Consider the following 22,771-nt stretch of genomic DNA (forward strand, 5'->3'; position numbering starts at 1 on the left):
CTTCATTTACACACAAGGGTTAATTGTTTTGGAGGTATTTTAAACTTCCTGTGTTTGAGTCAGGGCCGAGCGGAAAGCAGCCAACTGATTATTCTTCACCCATAGTGATAGGTGGCACATGTTTCCTTCAGACAGTGAGTATTTTTGTTCATTTCGTGTATCTTTAATTATACCAACTTTTGACATGGAAAGCTTGTAGAACATTATTCATTCTTTGGTTTTCTTTGAAGACTGCAAGACTACATGTGTGTTGGTAGCGATGGGGAGTTGTGTTTGGGTGATTACTCTCATCTCTTCTGGTTTCATCTTAAATGATTTGTTTGAAAGAACACTTCAAGCATTATAGATATTTTAGCAGTTGAAGAAAACTTCCAATGTTTAAATTAAATGTTTTTTACTCAATTTTTTTCTGAGGTTTCTGAAATAAGGTATACCCCAGTGCCTTGAATTGTTAAACTTAGTGGTTGAAGTTATTTGGTGGATTTGCTCGATTTGGGGCTTAATGCTTTTTTGAGAAATGAAGTCATTTGCTTGCAGTATGTTTCAATGGTACAAGACCAGGGTAGCCATTGAAGGATATCAACTGACAGGTTTGCGACTGAGTTGGGACTGGGTTTGATCCTGCACTGTAGCATAACTAATGTTGTATATTCCCCAGGGAGCTGAGAATGAATTCGAGTGCACACTGATCCATTGACCGGAGTATAATTTAGCGCCACGAGCATTGACTTTAGTGGAATTTTGCACTTTAAAAATTGTGATTATCCTACATGTTTATGACCCGTTATCAGAGAGTATACTGAGAAGGAGCTATTTTAATCATGTAATAAAACAGCTGAATATTATATTTATGTTACATGACAATTTCATTTTTAAATGATATGTTGAAATTATTTCCTATTATTTTTTTTTATTTTTATTTTTATTTTGTGATGAATCATCGGTAATGTATGTATTTATTCTGTTATTTTATGTAATGACATGATAATACCTCCTGGGCAGCTGTGTAGAAAGTAAAAATAGAAACAAGGTGATCTCATTTAGAGTCTAGATGTTGATGTCTTTTCACTGCCAAGATTTTGTATTGGTTAAGATCATTTGTTAACCAGCAGGCTATGGTGTTATAAATGGAACAAATTATCAACCAGAAATAGCCACAGAATCAAGGTGGATTGTTTGATCACACAGAGAGAATGAGATTTTGACCAAGAAACATCCACGAAAATTTGATTGATATGGTTAGGAGTGTTGACGCCAAGAATCAAGATCTATTTTTAGCGTAATCAACGATTTGCTGCCGTACTGATCAGAAATTCAAACACAGCGATGAAATGATGTTAGCATCGTCACTGTTGCGTTTTACTTCATCTAATCTCTCAGATGGATGACTTCGTCCAACGAAAATAAATATTTTCATGAGTCATAGCAGAAAACCTTACTTGATTTGTGTGTGTAAGTCAAACAAATTTGCTTTTGATGTCAGAGAGCCATAAACAGTTCCAGATTGATTAATTGTATTTGTTGAACAAATTGAAAAGAAAATAGAAATTGATGATAAAATTGACACAGTATCATGCTGGTTTTATTGATTAATCCATCTCGAAGTGTTCCTGGAGCCCATTCCATACTTGTTAAAATTTTGAGGGAAGGATTCCATTTTTAATTCAATTGAGGATTTTCCATGATGCTCCTTTCAAATATGTAGCTTTTTGTTCTCTGAGGAATTACATTTTATGAATAGAAAGTTTAACAGGTGACGAGAAAAACTTAAAGGCAGCCTCCAGTGTAATTCGGTTGAGATGTTTGTTTGGATTATATTTTTCACGTTTCTGAGACTTAAGTTTTTGTTTGATTTCACTCAAGTCAACTCAGAAGTTTTATTTCATTGGTAATGAAGTGTGGACTAATTCTAAGAAGTGTTTAATCCAGCTTGTTACTGTGACACAGGTATGCTTGCGATCACCGTGTTGTGGAAGTCACAGGATATTTGCTACAAGAATTTCCGCCTGGAAATGAAACCGTATTGAACAGTGACAGAGTTCTGGCTGTCTTTATAGTACGTGGGTCAATAACAATTTCTCCTGTTTTTGATTTTCTTTCTGTCCCGGCAACTCAGAAAGCCATCCCGTGAGACACATGTTATTGTGAAGGTGTTCCCGATACTCATCTGCATAATGTGCATTTGATGATCGCACACTTCACATGCTCTATCGTATTACTCTATCACTCACTACTCTCAAGTGGTTTTAGATATGTTTTTTTCATAATTCTGTATTGAACACTGCACAAAGACTCTAAGTAGGCAATGTTCGCATTATAATATAAAAAAGACCATTTTGGGTACGGTTTGTAGTGTGTTATACGGTCTGTTTTCTTTGTATCTTTGTACAGTGTACATGGGATATCATCAGGTTATATCTGGAGCTTAGATGAACAAAACGTTGCTGCCTAAGACTTACTGTTTTTACAAATATTGAAAACTGCATTTTACAGAAATTGTTTTGTTTTGTCAGAAACAAAATGGTGTGATGACTGATTAAATAGAGCTATTTCATTTACAAAATGTCCATGCAAGGAAAATCTGCATCTCCTCTCCAGACCTTAATATTAGCAATATTTGTATTCCTTTGTGTATATCAATGTTTATAACTTTCTGTTATAACTTGTCATGTTTATGAACAATAAATCTTCTTCTGCATCTATAGCTGTAGTAACTTTCAATATATTTCAAATACTAGACATTTCAGGAAGTAAAATTAAGATTTTAACTTTTTTACTATTTTTTCTCCCTTATTTTACTGACTGGATGAAAAAGAGTCTTAGACCAAAAAATGGTGAAATCATCACGTTTGCCATTTTTCATGTAAAATAGAATCAATAACTATTCATTTCATAACAGACTTGATCAAATCATTGAAAAGTGTTTACATATGGTGCACCATCACAGGAAGGAAAGAAAATCGATAGGTCAAAAACAACCAAACAGATATAGACACTATCATAAAAAAGTAATCAGATTATGTTTAAATGTAGATATTGCGTGATATATTTGAGCAGCAGGAGATGTGATGTTGGTTAGTTTGGGGAGCTTGCAGCTACGGTAAATGAGGGCCGTAGATTGCCCTGCGTAGATTCCCCGCGGATCACTGACTCTGTCTCCCACTGTCCTGGCAGCTCATTCAACGCGTGGTACGCTGTGGCACACTGGCCAGGGAACAATCCGGGTGACTACGCCATAACAATAGCGTGTGTGGATCGTATATGGTGGTGTGAGAAGTGTACAACACTACAGTCGGTACCTAGGACCTCTCTCTATAGCTGTCATGTCGCTCTGCTACTCCCTGAAACAACCCCAGCAGTTTTACGTGGTAGACATTCCCAGGGCCATCACTGGACTATGCGGTATGCCTAGTTCTGTGCCTCTGTCCGCTGACTGTGATTCTCTTGACGAACTGCAACAGGTAAAATATTTGTTCCTGGGGATGGGTTGGGGATGAGGGCCGAAACTGATGGCTGCTTGAATTGGGTGTGGCCATGAGGCTAGGGATGAGCTTTGCATATTTTGTGACTCATATTTTCCTCGTTTTATTCCATTTGTGGACACATACTATACTATGCATGTGTAGTTGATGATGCTGTTTATTTGCTTTAGTTGATGATGCTGTTTATTTGCTTTAGTTGATGATGCTGTTTATTTGCTTTTGGTCATTAGTATGTGCTGACATTATTAACATTCATGGATCATATGTGGTCTTTATTTTATTTATCTATAAGTACATGTATCGTATTCATCTAGACTTATGCATATCATTGATAGTGCTAATAATTTGATTAAATTGTTTGTGTTGACAAAATTAGAAGAATAAGTCAGTCGTAATAATTCCACAATGTGTATGCCAGTTTCAAAAGATAATTCATGAACAGGTGTATGGGAAATGTTAAAAAGAGAGTCCCACTGGATTGGCTCATGAGGAAAATGTGTCAGGTTATTTGCATGAGTTATGCAAATTTGGCATTTTTTTGTTCATCCGTTCCTCATTTCTTTCCATCGGGATTCTTTCTCATTAGAGCCATCGACCCCGGTCAGTTGTGTGGTCAGCCAGACCTGTAGCATATTCATCTGTATGTTGACCATTACTGTCATGAGTGTCGCCTCAAATATGGCCCTCACACATCACTTCCCTCATTAGTCCATGGCTGTATTTGATGACAAAATATCTGCTAGTTTACAAGGGTCACTCAAGTCTGCTGTTGATGTTTCTAGTATTGGACCAGTCTATTTATTATACCGGTGCTATGAGTCAGGGGGGATTTTTTCCGTAATCAGCCTATGTTGTTTTTGTTCATCCTTTTGCATTAAACCAATAGACATTGAACCATGCATGAGAGGTGTGTTAGTTTGATGATTTGGGGAAGTTGATTTCAGTAAAGCCTGTAGCTTAAAGATTTACTTGCCAAGTGTACAGTTGGACAGAGTAAGAGAGAGCTTGATGAGATCATGTTTCTCTGCATGTGTCAACTGTGAGGAATGTGTCCGTTTCCCTTTAAGGGTCAAAATGTCAATGAATGCAAGTATTTCCTATTTTGGAGATTATAGACCTCTTTCGTAACATTATTACAAAATTAATTTTTTCAAATATCTGTCTAATATTTTTTTTATATGTTATCTGTTACAAATATTCACATTTTTTTCTGTAAATTTCATTAGGTTAAAAGAACAACCATTATATCTTTTTTGACTTTTTGCTTGTTCAATTCGGTAATTCAAACATAGACATTCCCCCCCCCCCCCCCCCCCCCCACCAGGCGCTTATTTTGTTGTATACTATATCCTCCAGTGGTCAGAATGTGCTCAGATCTGAGCAGAGATTGTGGAGTTTCAAGTTACAAATTGACGTTCCATTAACAGACTCAGTGCTGGTCCTTGTGCAGAGAGGGCTGGGGATGGCTTATTTTGAAGACATGTAACAGAGATCATATTACTAAACAAAAACCACTGTGTAATAAAGTATGTAAAGACAGGTAGTTGAAATTGAATCTCCATCAAGTTCTAGTTTTATCTCCTAGTCAATATTCCATAAAAGCTGTCTATGACATAATAGGCAGTTAACAGAATGTTCCTTATCCATGAGCTGTTGGATCAAAAGTACAAAGTATTGAGGTCATGTTGTAGCAGGTAGGTGTATCAATTTCCAATGAAATCCCTGCCGAAGCAGGCCTATGTACGCCCTGTTTAGCATATGTGTCCATACACTGTCAAGCTAAGCCCTTGTTAATCCATCCAGGTTCTCACTAGTTGCAGTAGATATACATTTTTTGCAAATATACACAGTATTACAGCTAATGTTTGTAATTGTTCCTTTGAAGTTGTGGTGAGGTCTAGGCATGGTAATAGGAGCTCAACTGATTAGCTTGATATATACTGATGGCGAAAAGTAAGGGAACAGGTATGAAGGAAAACGTTTTGGCGATATCACATATATTGTCCATGTACTGATCCTCTACTATCTCTGTATCATGTTTTTGTTGTTGATATGGAACATATAGAACCGTGCACAACAGGAGACTTTCTTCTGCGGTGTTTTTGTGTTCCCTTATTTTGTTCCATGAGTATACTTTGATTCTATGCTGGTTACTGTTTGTCTAGTAACAAGACACGGCCTCATGGCTTAGATGGGATTAATACTGTACACTCAGGCATTGAATGTTTTATTCTCACAAGACAGAGTATTGGACGATCACACCTTTTCAATATGATACATCATTATTCATGCTAGCTCTCCGCCTAGTGAGATTCAGAAATTTGTGGAATGCGACTTTATTAACCTCTGGCTCCATTTGACTCGTATACACTAGCTTGTATACACTCCTTGATGCCATGACAAGTCCATAAATATTTTCAGTCTTTCAATGTCTGCGGTGAGGTTTCAGTAGTGTTCTTAACTATACAAGGAAAGTGTAATTGAAGATTCCTCCGTAGATTATAATTGACACGATTTCTGCTAGGTATTTGTTAGATGGCAACAATTGTTATAAATTTTAACACAAAACTGATTTTTATACTGTTTTCATTCACCTGTGAAATTTATTTTGCATTAAAGTGGGTTTAAAGGGTAAAACTAGCTCATAAATGAAACAGATTTTACACTGCCTGTGTAACGAACCCCGATTTGAGGGCAGTCAAGCAGGTAGAGCCAGGCAAGGTACTGACCCCTCTTGAATTATTGAAGGACATGGGGTGCCACAGGGAGGCTAGACAAGGGTATGGGGGGAGGTGTGAGGTGTCCCTTCACCCTCTCCATTACAACCCAGCTTATCAATTTCTTCCCAACCTTGCCCAGGGGAGATTCACCTGACTGCCTCACTATAGCAGTGTTGTGTTGTCATATTCCCATATAGTCACATTGTAATGCTGCCCACCCTGAGGGGATAGCAATCCCCTCCTCCCTCACTATAACGCTGGTAGTTATTTAGCCGTATCACCCTAGCTGGAAGTTTACAATCAATCAAACTGCTTTAAAGCACTTGTGTTCTCCACTGCTGTGCTTTTATGTAGGGAAGAGGGCTTCTTTTCTTTCTCTCAATAATGATGTGTTTGGGGGTTTATGGGATGGTCACTGTTTTGTGTCTGGACCATGTGAAGGATGGCCACACTTGTTGGGTATTTGGATGAAGTATTTATGGGGCGACAGGTCAATTTTGAGGGGCACACAGATAGTTGGAGGATTTTCTTTACAAATTGAAACAGGTGTCAGATAAGATACTTCAATACTGTCAAGATCCCCGCCACCTCTTTCCCTCCTCAATATCATCCTTTCTCCGTATCTCTTATTCTTCGTAATCTCTTCTTTCTCCCCATCTCAGTAGCCATTGGTTGTTTCTTCCATGTACGTGTATATATCTAGCTATCGTTTTCAGAAATCTACTTTAATCTCACAAGCATTCACACTGTTTCGATCATTGCGATGCATTACCATTATGAATAAGATATTATCCAGAGATCACTATGTTCTTTACAAGGTTACCTTTCATTCCATACTTCTCATTCATAAACCATATTCAGATTGAGATAGAACATCATCACTCAATCATCAGCTGTCAATTAAACCACAATAACACCTTCATAAAAAAAACATACCAATTGAAAATGTTTGTGTCATGTGTCAAAAGGAGGTAAATAATGAGATCAGGGCCCCATTTGACAGAGCGATCGTAGAACCACGACTGGCGTAAGTCTATGTTAAGTAAGCAGTTGCAATCGCTTTGTGAAACAGCTCAGGAACAGTATAGTTATGCACAAACAAATAGCTAATGTGTAGGTGAATAGTATGTCTGCCTGGGGCTCTCACTGATCAAAATATACTACTCCCCTGTACAGCCCCTGGGCTAATCCCAAGATGAATGAATCAAACATTTTACATGTGCCTTTCTCTCGAAACATAATTATCTTTCATTTATGGGTATTCTGTGTTTACCATCTGAAAAAACATTGGCAACTTAATTAACATTTTTGTCTCATATGTAGGATTTCGAAAAATCGCAATTTGAATGATGATCTAGGGAGTTTTGATTCCTTAATTTATATTTCACTGAAATGTATGTGTGTTTTTAAGTTGATTGGATTTGTTTATGTCTTGTTGCCCGAGGTTTGAGCTTGTTAATTGGTTTGATCTGGAACTTTGGCGAAACAAGGTTTATCGTTCTGTGTATAGATTGTATCAGCTTAAATCTTTTTGAAGCTAAGTTCAGCCATATGGGGGTGGGATTAGAGAAAATTGTACGATGGGGATTGTAGTAAGCAGAACTGCTAATATTTACCGATTGTGATAGCAATGTTTATTTTATAGTGGTGGCCTGGGAGTAAGATATACAATCAGATACCTGTTGACACTAGATGCAGCAGTATAATGGGGACAGCGCTATAAAAGGATTGCAATTGTTGTGTCGCTATGGTAATGAAGGGGGGTGGGGCGAGAGGTTACGAGTGGTTGAACATAGGGAGGGAATCATTTACCAGGGATTTGGTTGTCTACACTGCCAGTGTAATGACTAGTCGTCTCTAGCAGGACATACTAGGACTTTTACATACCTGTGCCAGGTAAGGTCAAGCTTCACTGATTACAGGTAAACTGGGCTGTGTGGTCAGCTGACATGGTGTGGGGCAGGGAAAGTGGGCGTGGCAAGGTTTAGGTTTCAGCTGTGGAATGTGACATAGTGAGATTGAGGTTCTCAGCTGACAGGGATTCATGGCCCACTAGGTATCTTGAAAGAAGAGATTATTTAGGGTTAAAAAGAAGATGGTTTTCTTATATGAAGGAGGAGTTACAAGGGAAGCTATTTATCTCTTGTAGTCATTTGATGGGCGGAACTTGTACAACAGGTTGATCTCAATATGAAAATTATACATGTTAATGAGGGTGAGCAGGGGGAATAAGGAGGCTTATCTGACTCGAGAGACAATATGTTTGGAATCTTTTAACTCTCTCTATAGGTGATTGAATTAAGAAGGATTATATTTTAGTATATTTAGAAATTAAGTTGTAATATCATTTGTTGTTTTCAAGGCAATAACATTAACCTTTCGCAAATATTTGCTATCCTCACTTTCAGATGATAATTCATAAACACATATGCGTGTGATATAGTCGGAATTGTCCAATGGATCCTATTTTTAGAGAGATTTCTTGTGATTATGGAAATGATTTTGTCGCTTTTGTTTTCTTTACAGTAATTCTTTTAAAAGACAAACTACCAATAGTATTACGTAGGAAGGAATAAGAAATGTAATTTAAAGACTGCAGTTTTCTTTTGCATCAGTTGCTTTAATGAAGTGACTAAGTGGACATCTTATGAATAAGTGCATACTCCCCAGGAAGGTGAGAATGAAATTTGAGTGCACGCTAATTCTTTTGATTGAGTAATGATGATGTAGCCATGAGCATTTGGTGAATGGAATGGCACATGGATTTACTATTTGTGTAATTATTAGAAAGACTTAATTAGTTTTGTTGATTGGAATAAGATCATTATGAGCACTAATGACAATGATTTGAATGGGGATATGTTACGGGACATAAAAAGAAGGCTTTGCATACTTCTCATTGGGATTACATAAGGGTTAATTATAGTTTACAGCAGGGGGAGAAGGGGTGGGTTTTGAAGGGGTGGCTGATGAAAGGGGGTTGTGTCATTAAGTATGAGGAGGGGCAGATTAATGGACAGATCTTTTATACAGGTAACAATGGAGTGAATTGAACTTTGGAAAAGTCAGTGAAAAGGTAGATAAAAGTTGAAGTGAACATTTAATGACAGGTACATAATTAATAGGCACATACACCTGTAATCAGACACAGGTAATCTGAATATCAGCAGGATATAAAAGTGGGCGGGGCTTGGACAGATTATGGTATCAACACTGGATCGACAGAAGAGGGAATGTAAGAAGATTGGATGAGTTTAGGCATGTCGTGATCATTCCTCTGATGCTGTCTTCTCTCCATTGATTGGTAAAGGACGGATGGTGTTAAGTAGGTCTTAGGAAAGTAGTATTATGTGGATTAGGATTGTTGAATAGTAAAGCCAATCATGTGTCTGTGGCTTAAGTCGTAATCAGATAACATTGACAATATTGCTGTAATATTGCTGTAATATTGCTGTGATATAGTAAGTAAGTCGTTATGGACATGACGATTTGTCCACGTTTCAAAAATTGTCTCCAAATGTTACTATCTACCTTATGAAACCAATGACCTTTTGTCATAAATGTGAACATTGGACTTTTTACTGCTTTAAAGTAAACATAACTTGTTGCTTATATGGCAGAGGTATTTGACACCTTGTCCAAGCTGTGAAAATATGAGAAACATGAGCCCCTGCCCTATATAAGTATTGCTTTACACCTCTGATGTGAAATATGGACTGGCATTTACTTAGGCGAAAACAAACAGAGAGGTGTTTTATGTGTGTTTGGTTACTGTTTAAAGGAACTGACTAGTACTGGGAAGAACCTTTGTAAAAGACTTAATATCCAATTTCCTATTTGTAAAGAGGGAAAGGGGATACGAGTGTGTTTGACTTGGATTATTAATATCTTATTACATAAAGTCATATTCTAGTCTTTGTCAGAGTTAATTGAATCATGAGTATTTGTGTGTGTTTGGACAGAAAATATTTGAGATATGGGAGGTGATTTAGGATACGGTATGTGGTGTGAGTGTTAGGTTAATATGACTTGAAAGTTAAGCTATTGCCTTGTATATAAAGTAAACTGTACAAGAGTTCCCTAGCTAGTGCTCATGCAGGTTAGTTTAGTTTAAAAACAAAAGTGACTGTTAATAAATTGTTGTGGTATCATACATGTTAATTTAATGACATTTAAGTATTTTAATTTTTGGACTCATTCAGGTTATGACTAAACATCCAATAAGATCTTCCTCAAATATATTTTGTATGTTGTGTAAAATATCTTTTGAGAAGGTATTTGGTTTTGATAAGCTTGATGAAAAAGGTTGTATGTCGGCACCTACAGTTGTAACATTAAGACCTCCCTCAAAAGCTGTTATACCATGTCTGTGTATTGTGTAAGATATCTTTTGAGAGAGAGGGTATTTAGTATTGATGAGCTGGATGAAAGGGGCTGCATCCTGAGCGTACGGTTGTAGTGAGGTACCTTGACATTCCTGTGGTGACAGATAGACAGATGACAGTGACAGTGACTACAGATCTGTCTGGGGAGAGTACGAGTTTGTGTAATGTCTGATAGTTGTATAACGTGACAAACCTGTCCTACACCGAACCCTGTCACCCAAGACGCTTCTCTTTCACAACTGACCTATTTGGTTTAAAAAACCCATCACAGATACTTCTTAAATCTAGATCGTCCATGGAGGTAACACTATTACAGGTAGGACCGTCTCGTGATCGGGCAGATCGAGTCCGCGCTTGTCATCTACCTGTGCTCCGCACCTTCCAACCCTCTTCCTCGAGATAATCTCCAGCCCTCCACCAGTGTCACATAGCTGTGGTGAAGCGGTCGTCCACACGTTCACGACGACACTATTATCATGATCATATATGTAATGGAATTTATGGCTTGACTTGAAAGGGACACCTTTTTTCATTTTCCATGAAGCTACTTCACCTACTCGGAGAAAGAATACTGTTTGTACTTTCGTTTTGTTTGACAAACAGTTATCCTACTAAACCGAAGACTATTTACATCATTAAATGCTGAAACATTTTAACCTTTTGCGTGACCCAAACCAACACCTGTTGATTAAAATGAATGCTTTGTATAAACAATGAAACATCAAAAATGCATAATGTATTAGTATTGATAGCCATGCTAGAGCACAAATTAGAATATAAACTACCACAGTCTGTGTAGTACAATGAAAAAAATATGCCTGAATATTGATAGGTGTGATAAAAGCTTGAGGCTGAAGTATTTCAAATGCCAATTGGTAAATGTATGTTAAAAGGTCTGTACCTGTTTAGATTGTCACTTATCTGTTTAGAAGATTATTTTATCACATTCATGCTTCATCGAATCCTTATACAAGAACCCACATAGGGTTTACAGCACTGAGAGCTGTATGGTTAAACTAGTGATGATTCTGTACATTTTTGGCATATAAGGAGAGGTATTCAGAAACAGTGTTGTGATTTCCAGTTAATTATAGGGGTAAATAGTGGCAGAACTGTAGAACCTGTCAACGAAAGATTCCCAACAGGGTACAAGCCCCTCTGGCTATTTGAATGAGTGAGCCTGTCTCCCTGATTTGTTGTTATAAAGAGGGAGTGTTGATTACAGGTGGTAACCCAGGTATGCCTGTATGGCAATTTTATCAGTTTTACGGTGTGAGCGACTGTGAGAGGTCTCTCATTTCAGTGTGGAAGGGGACCGCTGGGTGTTTGAATAGTTGGAGTCTCGCTCGAGAATAGATCGGAGTTCTGTGACAGTAAATAAACTGCGGAGTTTGTTCATCTTCATGCTGTGACCAGTTGTCAACTGTAGACAAGAAGGTAGACAGCAAGCTTAATGAAATATTACAAGCTGTGGTCGTCAGCCAGATAGGTCACTTAGGAATGTTGGGCTCTCCTGTCTTTCTGCAGATCGTGGACAACGGACACTCTGAGGTAGGTTGGAGGATATTTGGAAACAGGACGTTTCACGTTATCGGAGTATCTCATCTTCTCACACACCTGTGATTAGCAGTGATTACAACTGTAGGAATATTACAGGAAAGATCATTTGACAGAAATCGGTCAGGTGAAAAGCCGTGATAGATTTCAGGGTCTTGCTTGTTACACATAGCAAGACGTTTACTTTGACAGTTAAACTTGGGATATGAATACCAGGCATGGCCAGGATCTGGTAGATGGCAGACATGCTTGGATGGTATGTGGTATTTGTGAACTCTTTACTTACGTGTTTGTAGATGAAAAGAATCATATTGTATTCTTTTTCTTGCATGTATGATACACACTTTTATTGTAGGTTAATACATTTCATTCAAGTTCCTTACATTTCTATTTCTTGTTATGTTTTTATAGAAATTAAATATTTGACATTTATCTACAACCTTTTTAAAAATTCAATAGTTATTGAAACATGTCTTTTAGGTATTGCAACATGTCATAAGTATTTGAATTAAGCAGAAAGTTTGTAATATTATTTAAAATGAAACAGATATCTACAAACATTTATAAAACTGTTATAGCTCTATGTCATATAGGTATTTGAATGAAGCAGAAGGCTTTGTACCTGTAAAAAAATAGCCACAAGCATTTGTAAAATTCAAAAGTTACAGGACTAGGTATTTGGATGATTCAAGAAAGTTAAGAACATGGTACATTTACTATTGTGCTACCACCAAATGCAGATAGAGTTACCTGCTTTCAGTGGCTTGTCTAGACACAGGCCAACATGTAGATGATGGGTAAGATAGCTTATACACGCTGTTGACTTTTCACAAGGATTAGCCTTATCTCCGATGTATGCAAAACATTGAGTTGGATGTCCAAGTAGGTCGTTGGAAAGATAAAATGCATGTAACCATAGTATTGTCAACTTCTGGATTAGGATTAACTTCTCCTGCTTAGAATATGTGCTATGGAATTTGGCAGTTTACTCTGAAATGTTCTTGTTTAAAATATATTATTTAAATAATTTACTAGAAATCAAGGGAAAACCTTTCAACGGCATGTATCGACATATATCTTTATGAAAATATGGTCATATATAAAATACAAATATTTGTTCATGGTGTTAAAAAGGTTGTTTGTATATTTAGGTTTCAGAACACGTAGAGAAATTAATCTCTAAACCGTATTGCAAATATTTGTAAGACAATATTTTGAAGTGTTGTTGAAAAGGAGTTTGTGTCAGTTTGGATGGTAGAGGGTTGAGAGCTCTGACACTTTCACATGGAGGAATTAAACACAGATGCAGATTGTCATTACACACTGTTATCCTGGTGATTGCAAACATGGCCCTTTCCATAAGTGTATCTTATCCATGACTTGAGAAGGCTTAGAGAGGAAATAACAACCTTCTTTTTGCCCTTAACATCCTAAAAATATTTCACGTCTATGATTTAGGAAATATATTTAGCTTATTTGTGTATGTTTATATTTCTAATATTTGCTCAGACATGAAGATGGCGGTGTGGTTTGTTCGGCAAGTGCTAGTTGGCCAAGCCAGGCATCCCGGTCTTAGAATAGAGTTTAAACAGACCTGTTTGTCTTAAGAATAAGATATTGTTTGTCCAGGTAAAAAAACGATGTTTGCTTGAATGTGTGTGGGGCTGATGTTTTTAATGGAGCAACAAGGAGACACTGAGAAGAATGCAGGTTATGACATTATATTACAACTGGCAACACATCGTATGGTCACTGTCACTTGTAAAATTCTCCAAATTCCTAAAAAATTCCTTAATGCTAGTCATAATACCCTGTCCTGTTTGCCGAAACAAAACCTATGCTGGGCTCTCTAAGTCCAAGACCCTTGTGTTGGAGTCAAGACGTTCATTTGCTGAAGGTTTATGCTTTGAAATGTTGTCAAGCCGGTCATAAGGAACACGCTCTCTTCAGCCATAAAACAACTGAATTTATTTGATGCTGTGATTTATCCTAAAGTCAATATATAAATCAGCTGATAAAAATGTGGGCCAGTTTTGCCCCAGTTCTATGAGGCGTCTATTGCATATTTAATTGAAACAAATCCCTTGTCATGGCTGTAAAAAATGCTGGCGATATGTCCTATCTCTTGTATCTTCACTGAGCCCAGAGGGTTTGTTCATACTTGAAATAGCCTCAAATACCCGGAGAGTATTGGGTGAGCAGTGCCCTTGTTGCCCTGATAAGAGCACTGAACACGATTGTCAGAGCTGATGGATATATGAAGAATTTTTTTTGAAGAAATCAGAGTCAATAATTGTGAGTGATCACGTTCTTCTTAGATTAAGAATGTGGCCCACAGGAACATTTAGTGTGTATATTCTATTTACCTCGTGTGTGGTCAAAGTCTTGACAATCCCTGATATTGAAACCTCACTTTAAAATATTGATTTGTAAATATACCTTGAAGAAAATTCAATCTCAGTCACCTTTGTAGTAAATGGCTACGGGGACACTTTGATTCTTACAAGTCACATGTCAAGTTGGAAAAAAAAGTTAATATGTATGTGTGAAGTAAGTGTTCTGTTTTGAATAACTCGAAATAACTCACACACCCAAGAACCATCCACACAATGAGGCCTATACGTATTGAATAAAACAAACAAAATATGATGTTTTAAAAACGCTCTAAATTTCTGTTATAAAAATTCCCTACAAATCTATGCTATATTCTTTTTATGTAACTACTAATGAGAAGATATATGACTGTGTAAATGTTGAAAGGACCTGTTATAAAATTCCCTACAAATTTATGCTATATTTTGTTTATGTAACTAGTAATCAGAAGATATATGACTATGTAAGTGTTGAAAGGACCTGTCCACTAATGAAATTATATTGTTTGCTTTGAAATGGTCAAGATCAGTTTTGTCGTTCACGTGGTTGGTCATACATTTCAGGTACACTTTCAGGTACACTGGATATAATATTTTCCTAGAAAACGTATTTACGCTTCTTTGTACTCCTTCTGCCTTCTCCTTTCCATCCTAGTGTAGCATTCCTGCTTGTTGATCTGCTTTGTGAAAACCTGGACAAGCGCATCTTGACACCTCAAGGAGACCCTTTAGGCTTAACCTGTTTACCTCTGACTTTGACTACTGCTAAGAATGACATCCTACAGTATACAATTCAATATTGCCTGTGTCAATAAGGGTTAATCGACTGCCTTGGTGGCACCAGTGTATTTACATATTATAATATCATAAAAAAATGATCTCTTTATTCTTTAGTGGTCATCATTTGAATATTTTTCAAAGACTTCTCTGAATACTTTTGTCAGTGGTCACTTGGGTGAAAAAGTGTTAATGGTACCTGGGTATTATCTATAGCCTGATCAAACCTGCAGCAGCATCTATAGGCCGGCTATATTCCCGGACAATACGGGCTGTATCAGACCATCTATGTGTCTACAATATGTCTACCATACTACACAATTAGCTATGTGAAATAGCTCCAGCAGCTTGCTCCAGCTCCATGGAATGGCTCCACACTCCACTGATGTTGAGTCGATTGCGGCTGTATTGATCCTGAAGTAGATCAGTTAGGAAGCAACAATGGTAGAGTTTTGCCCCATGCTGTCCAGCGATCTGTTGTAAAAATTTCAGTATCTGATGCCTTGCATTGATAGATATTTCTGTTTAGTGGCTGTTTTCAGACTGCACTCATCCATTTAGCTATTGATCATGAGTCAAAGTGAAATATTTCATAAAAACGTCTCACTCTAGTCATAAATGTGACTGTGTTAGTCATACCCAACATCAGGGATGGAAATTACAAACTTTGACCATAGATTCTGATTATGGACCAAAATAGTCGCATGCCTTTTGAGCAAAAAAAATCACAGGTCAGTTGAGTCAAATTGTGCCCAGTTGGGCTCAAGAGATTAATTTATTTTGTCAGACAGTTTCATCTTTTCACGGCAAGATGATGCTGGGATTTGATAAATTTTATTGAATCTGCAGCATTCTGGTATGGAACTGGATGATGACTCAGTATTCCTAACTGCAACCTATCTAAAGCCTAGACACTGAATATTCATGGCTTCTGGAGCAGTATAATTTGGATTAGATCATCGTGTCTCACCATCTGAACAGAATATTTTATACTAGACCATCATGCTCTAACATAATCTACGGCATTTGACATTCACATATTTTGTAGTTTCCAATTATTTTTGATTGGTATATCATACAAAAAGAATAAAATATTTTTAAATAACATCTTACTGCCCACAACCTTTGCAAAAACAATCAGCTTAAACTCTTTCATATGGTGTGCCACGTGTCACAATATATATTGAAATGGCCATGTCGTTATAATTTTCATTAAGGCTGTTTAGCATAACGGAGGTTTATGTTGGTAACATATGTTAAAGGGTGTTATGTAATAGATTCTTTTGTCAGGCATAGATAGCGTGCCGTCAGTGTAGCCATCTTATAAGTGCAATCAAGACCTTTTGCACAACAAGAAAAACTGCCATAGTCACATGGAAGCACCATATATGAGTGGTTGGTTGGTTGGTTGGGTTGTTGTTTTACGCTGCACTCAGCAATATTCCAGCTATCTGACAGTGGTCTGTAAATAATCGAGTCTGGACCAGACAATCCAGTGATTAATATCATGAGCATTGATCTACACAATTGGGATCGATGACATGCATCAACCAAGTCACCGAGCCTGACCACCCGATCCCGTTAGTCGCCTTTTACGACAAGCATAGTCGCCTTTTAAGGCAAGCATGGGTTGCTGAAGACCTATTCTACCCCGGATCTTCACGGGCCCCATATATGAGTGAGCAAGTTTTTTAGCCAGGAATAAATCGCTGAACTACAGGCTGATTAGTGCTGAGACAGGACGTCATGATTGGTAAATTTACACTGTAATCAATTTGTCTTAAGCATCTCTTGGGCTATCGCTGTTGTAGCTGGGAAGGACAAAGGACCTGTAGAGTGGGGACGGTGTTTCTCAATACATCAACCCACTTTGTAGAAATCATTTGAATGGACATGTTTTGCTGGTGTAGACCTATCTGACAAATGCCAAGCAACAAGGTGGCTGGTTGTGTGGAAGATAGTTTCGTGAAACATAGTCACTATCACAAGTTCAGTTTACGAGGATGTTTCACCAAGTTTTATTATACAGAGTTACCTGTATTGTTCAAGCAGCTCTTAATAAAATCATTGTGGATAAGAAATATGACATTGGCTATCCTTCATACAAAGAGTTTGTTTTCCTGGTCCGAGATACAAGAGATGTGTGTATGGTTGGTTGTAGGGGAATGTTATATATGTGGCATTATCATTCTCAAATCTCATGAGCATGCTTCGACAATGTTTCAACTTGAAGAAACATCAGATGTTTTGTTCTAAGACCGTATTGTACATAACATCGGGAAAGCATGAGACGTGCATCCTGTGTTCTATCAGACATCAAGATGGACTAACTTTCTTCTCACATAAAAGTATGCAAGAGGTTTTCCAAGGGCTTCAGAATATAGGGATGTGTATCTGAAAAATGTCATTCAAAACAGAAGAATTCCAATTCTTATTGCCACATACCCCACGTATATGAGTCACTGTGTCCTGCTGTAATGGTAGTTTAACTCCCACTGACTTTAGATGAAGGCCATTATGATAAAACTGATGAAAACTTTGCATTATCAGTCGTATTCATAGAAAAAGCATTGGGAGTATGCCTAACATTTCTGGTATCATATCTAGCCCTTCTGTCATTAGTGGTATTATATCATGGGTGTGGACTGTTCCTACTACTTTCCTTAAGACCAATATCCAACACATTGCATCCTGAGATAGGCGTAATCTCCATGGCAGAGCAAGCGCTTCCTATCTGGCTCACCGTTTCTATGTATTCCTGATAATTGGGACAAGGGCGAGGTTGCACAAAGTGGTCTTAGCACTAGGCTTCTCCCAACTTCTTTGGTGTATGGTAGTAGGAAGTATTTGTGGACATGATCTTGGATACAGGGTGGACTATTGTCATGTGGAACTTTATAGAACAGTAAACCAACTGAGCCTTGACATTGATGCATGCTAATGGATGCATATGAATACCCATGAATGTTCAAGAATGCTCATGAATGCAAAATTCGAATTGACAAATCAGAAATTTGTCATGCAATTTAATATATTTTATATGTTATTTCCGTTCTCTATGGTAACTGAATTCTGAAATAATGTATTGTTATTTTGTATTCATGTATTCTTCCTTTTTTGCAGAGTTATCCACCTCGCAATATGCCTGCCGCCAGCCCCAACACAACAAGTAGCCAGTCCAGCAACCAGTCTCTGTCTGGAGAGAACCTCAGTCGAACAAACCTCTACATTCGTGGCCTTAACCCCAACACCACAGACAAGGACCTTGTCACATTATGTCAACAGTAAGTCACACTTTACTTCCAACAAGATTTGAGATCATCTGACCATTGGCTGGGATTCTTTTTGAAACGGGTTCTTCAAAGTACGGTTCACCAGAATATTAAGTTATTAAATGGTCGGTCACTCCCTTGCTAAAGATTTTCACCATATCAAGATGCATGGCCAAAGTGACATAGGTCTTTGATGTTTTACACTTGCTATTGTGGATTCAAACCCATGAGCAGCAGATCCTTGCATTTAAGGGGGCACAACTCTTCATAGTAAGTTTTGACACCTTAGATCACCAGACAGACCATATTCCCCAAACTGTAAAGAAATATTGAGGAAAATATATTTTTGAAAACATTCCTCGTAGGAAATGTGAAATAATGCAGTGTGTAATGGCCATGGGTTGATTGGCTAACGTTGTCAAAACAAACCAACCAGCTAGACCTATAGTGAAAAGACACATACACATAGTGCTGTCTGTATTTTGATCTGTGAAGCCATCCTGACCAGAACGGGCTGTCTTAAGAACATTGTTACAAGATGAAGCAATCCATTGATTTCCTTCCATAAGCTGACCTTGATGTGACCTTCCAATATAAGAACTCGGCAGATTTTGATTAAATAAAAGCATGTGCTGTAATGAGCCACCGAGGGTGTATCGGAATCACTATTGAATTTCGGATATGTTTGAACTGCTGCTTTGAAGGCAAATCAGCTTCCGATATATACATAGACCAATCCTTTCTTCCATTGCACTGACGTCAAGCCTCCTTATAAAGACATACTAGCTCCTTGCATAAAACTTTAGACATCCCAAATGGATTTTGGCTATGTGCGGAAAGTGTTTGTTTTGTATCTTACTTTGATGAGAGGAAATGTTTCGACACTGCAGATTTTCTGGATTTTGCGATATTTTGATCGCAATAATTACTTTAACTAGTCATACAACCCAAACCATGAACACAAATGAGTCTAAAACATAATAAACTGTTGAAAGACGATTCTATTATCTCCGTAAGAATATCTTTTGAAAATATCTTTTTGTTGTAAAAGCAGTTCCAAACCTGTTAATAGCACTGTATTACTTGAAACATTTATGTTAATTCTAGGTGAGGCTAGGCAATTGAGGGGTGGGGGCTGGTGGGGTGGTGGGGCTGGATTTTTCTGAAAGAATGTGTTACCATGTAGAAGGAAAACTCCAGCAGAAACAGGTTACACTTGATGGTAGATTATTTACAAACACAGATTCAGACACGATTACCTAAAGGCGACTATGCTTGTTGTTAAAGGCGACTAACGGGATCGGGTGGTCAGGCTCGCTGACTTGGTTGATACATGTCATCAATTCCAATTGCGTGGATCGATGCTCATGATGTCAATTACTGGATTGTATGGCCCAGACTCGATTATTTTACAGACCGCCGTCATATAGCTGGAATATTGCTGAGTGTGGCATTAAACAACAAACAAACAAACAAACAAACAAACAAAACCTAATGCTTCAGGAAATTATTTTGATATTGCTTGTTGATCATGAGGCTAGTTGTTTTATTTTATTCATACTCTCAAAAAAAACTTAAGTTTTTATAATAAGAGTGTGAGTGGCGTGTGCTACTGGTAGAGCAGGACATGCTTCCCCCCTTTTGAACACCTGGTGTCATCACCGATTTTTTAGTGGTCCATTCATAAAATGTTCACAGTTATTTTGCCTTTTGCACCCAATTGAATATGTTTCAGTAGACAAACGAGGGTGGTTATTCTCTGGCTCAGATCTTTGAGATTTAATAAAGTTTCACGTAAAAAATTATTAACCAGGGGTTTGAAATATCATCCATGTGATTAAAAAGTATTTTTAAAAATCAGCTTTTGCTATATTTAGTATCTACACCACAAGAGAAAGTATTTGACATGGTAGAAAAAAATAATAACTGTAAACCTTTTCAAAGAAAAGAAAATAATCCCCTGTCAATATTCTTTAAACATGAAATGCATATTTTGTTTGCCCTTTGTTAAGAAAAGAATCTGGATACCAACAGTGTACAACCACACAAAGTCTCACACACATGTTAAAATCTCAGACCAGGGAGGTCTGCTTTTGAACTGTTCATAAAAACAAAATGTCCTGTAACATACTTCATGGAAGCTTGTTATGATCCTTGTGTCGTGATTCTTTGATCCATACAATGAATTGTACGACTGAAGTTTGTTATCAGGGCTACTTTTGACTTGTGTCAATTGTTGTACACGTGCCTAAGTGGTCAGCTTGTGAAAGCAGGTGAAAGGTCCCTGCCTTGAGGCAACAACATCCTATTGCTTTCACGTCGTTTTATCTGAGTACATATTTCCATACTTATGTGAGGAATTCTTAACTGACTCTCCTTTTCCTGCACCCAGTATGGTGAAGACATACAGCTATATTTGATGGCACATGTCCCTGTTCCACAATGCTATCTTGGCACTTCCACGATCTTAAGTCTATGTTAAAGTATGGGAGTTATGATCACCTGAGCTCTAAGATCGCTTTGTGGAACCAGACCCAGGTCAAACTTTATGGCTAACAGACTTTTTGCTGACCAATATACTTGGTAAAAGTCAATGTATTAATACATTTGCAGTGATAGAAATTGGCACTAGTCCTACAGTCCCTGCCAAACTGCCCAATAGTTTAATGTAAGGCATAGTAGAAATTTGCCATTTTTAAGGATTTTGCTATATGTTATCATTCTAAGGACTAGGGAGTAAGGAAGTAGTAAAAATAAATCTGACATGACTTCTTGTTTTAGTTGGCTTATGGTGTTCACTGTGGCCAGTGATGATAGACCATGAAATTGATCAGAAATATAACAAGTTTTGTGAGTTTCTAATCCAAAGATCGAACAAATAAAAAAAAAATTTTTTTTTTTTTTTTTCTAATGATACTTTTCTGTTTGGTTGAATCTGTAAACTGAAAAATTAAGAAAGAGTTCCCTTATCTGGGGAATCTTGGACTGACGCTAGTTTTCCTTGACCCAGCATACCTACTGCTGGGAGACAGCTGTATTTGATGGGCGGTACAAGTCCTATCAGGCATGTACATGAATATTTGGTGTCATCGGTAGTGGTGTGGCAAGTAGTATATTACTAGAACTGGGTTCCTAATGTCATGTATTTAGTTATGAAATCAGAGAACATTTATCTTCTGACAGATTATGTTTATGACAAAGGTGCCAAAAATTCTCACATATCCTGTCTTTTTATGAGTTTCATGGGCACTGGTGTCCTTGCTTGTATAGTTTATGTCTATTTCAAGAGAAAATAAAAAAATCAGTTTTGATTCATGACCAGCGTTCCAGTTGTGACATTGTCACATGGTGAGGTGGCTCACTGATGTCTGATGTTAGAGTAAGCTGGGTTTCAACACTTTTGTAAAATTTTCGTTTGTTTCTGGTTGATGCATGTCATCGTATCTCAATTGTGTGGATCGATGCTCTTTATGTCAATCACTGGATTGTCTGGTCCGGACTCGATTATTTACAGACCGCCATCATGTAGCTGGAATGTTGCTGAGTGAGGCGTTAAACAACAAACAAACAAACACAATGTTTGAAATCTTTGCTTGTGGGTGCTGTGCTTGCCTGAAATGCAGCCAGCCAATAGTAAATTGAATATGTCAATGCCAGAGAATAGTCACTCTTGATTATCTGTTGAAGCAGATTCCATTGGCATAAAGGGGAAAATAGTGATGAAAATATGAATGGATCACTGAAAATGAATGATAAAAAGCAGTATTGTTTACTGTATAGGACCATGTTTTTCCATCCTTGTACCCCTCAATCAGTGTAGAAGAATGTTTGATGGTGAAGTTGCATCACTGCTTTAAGGATTATGTTTTCGGTTATAAATGCTTATTATAAACAAAGTTCATGGCTTTTTGAAATAAGTTGTTCAATGATTGACAACTTGTCACAAGTATTTGATTAATCATTTCTTCAACAAGTGAAGCTTTTTTCCCAATCCGCCCCAAAACATCTGCAAATCCATTTGATTGACTTGTCATTGCTTTTTTGCACATAGAAGAATGAAAATTTGACTTGTTTATGACATGTACCTTTTTCTGAAACTGATTCTATTATTCATAAAGACATCACACAGATGTAGGTGCTTGAGAGCAGAGTAAACACTACCCTGATTTGACCTTCCCAGCTCCTGACTGACAACTCCCCCCCCCC

At 37.5% G+C, this 22,771-nt stretch overlaps 1 protein-coding gene across 9 annotated transcripts in view; it reads left to right on the forward strand.

Annotated features, from left to right (window-relative positions):
• Positions 1 to 22,771, forward strand: part of LOC124140405 (RNA-binding motif, single-stranded-interacting protein 3-like) — a 321,419-nt gene that overhangs the window by 252,287 nt on the left and 46,361 nt on the right. For 8 of the 9 annotated variants that reach the window (XM_046507936.2, XM_046507937.2, XM_046507935.2 and 5 more), the window contains one exon: positions 18,417 to 18,577. In XM_046507936.2, the coding sequence (XP_046363892.1) occupies positions 18,417 to 18,577 (161 nt within the window). Of the gene's footprint in view, positions 1 to 3,162; positions 3,462 to 18,416; positions 18,578 to 22,771 lie in introns of those variants that run through there. The other variant, XM_046507942.2, reaches the window with a different exon arrangement.

Source organism: Haliotis rufescens, unplaced genomic scaffold, assembly GCF_023055435.1.
Source record: "Haliotis rufescens isolate VD_foot unplaced genomic scaffold, xgHalRufe1.0.p SCAF_37, whole genome shotgun sequence".
Taxonomy (NCBI): Eukaryota; Metazoa; Mollusca; class Gastropoda; order Lepetellida; family Haliotidae; genus Haliotis; species Haliotis rufescens.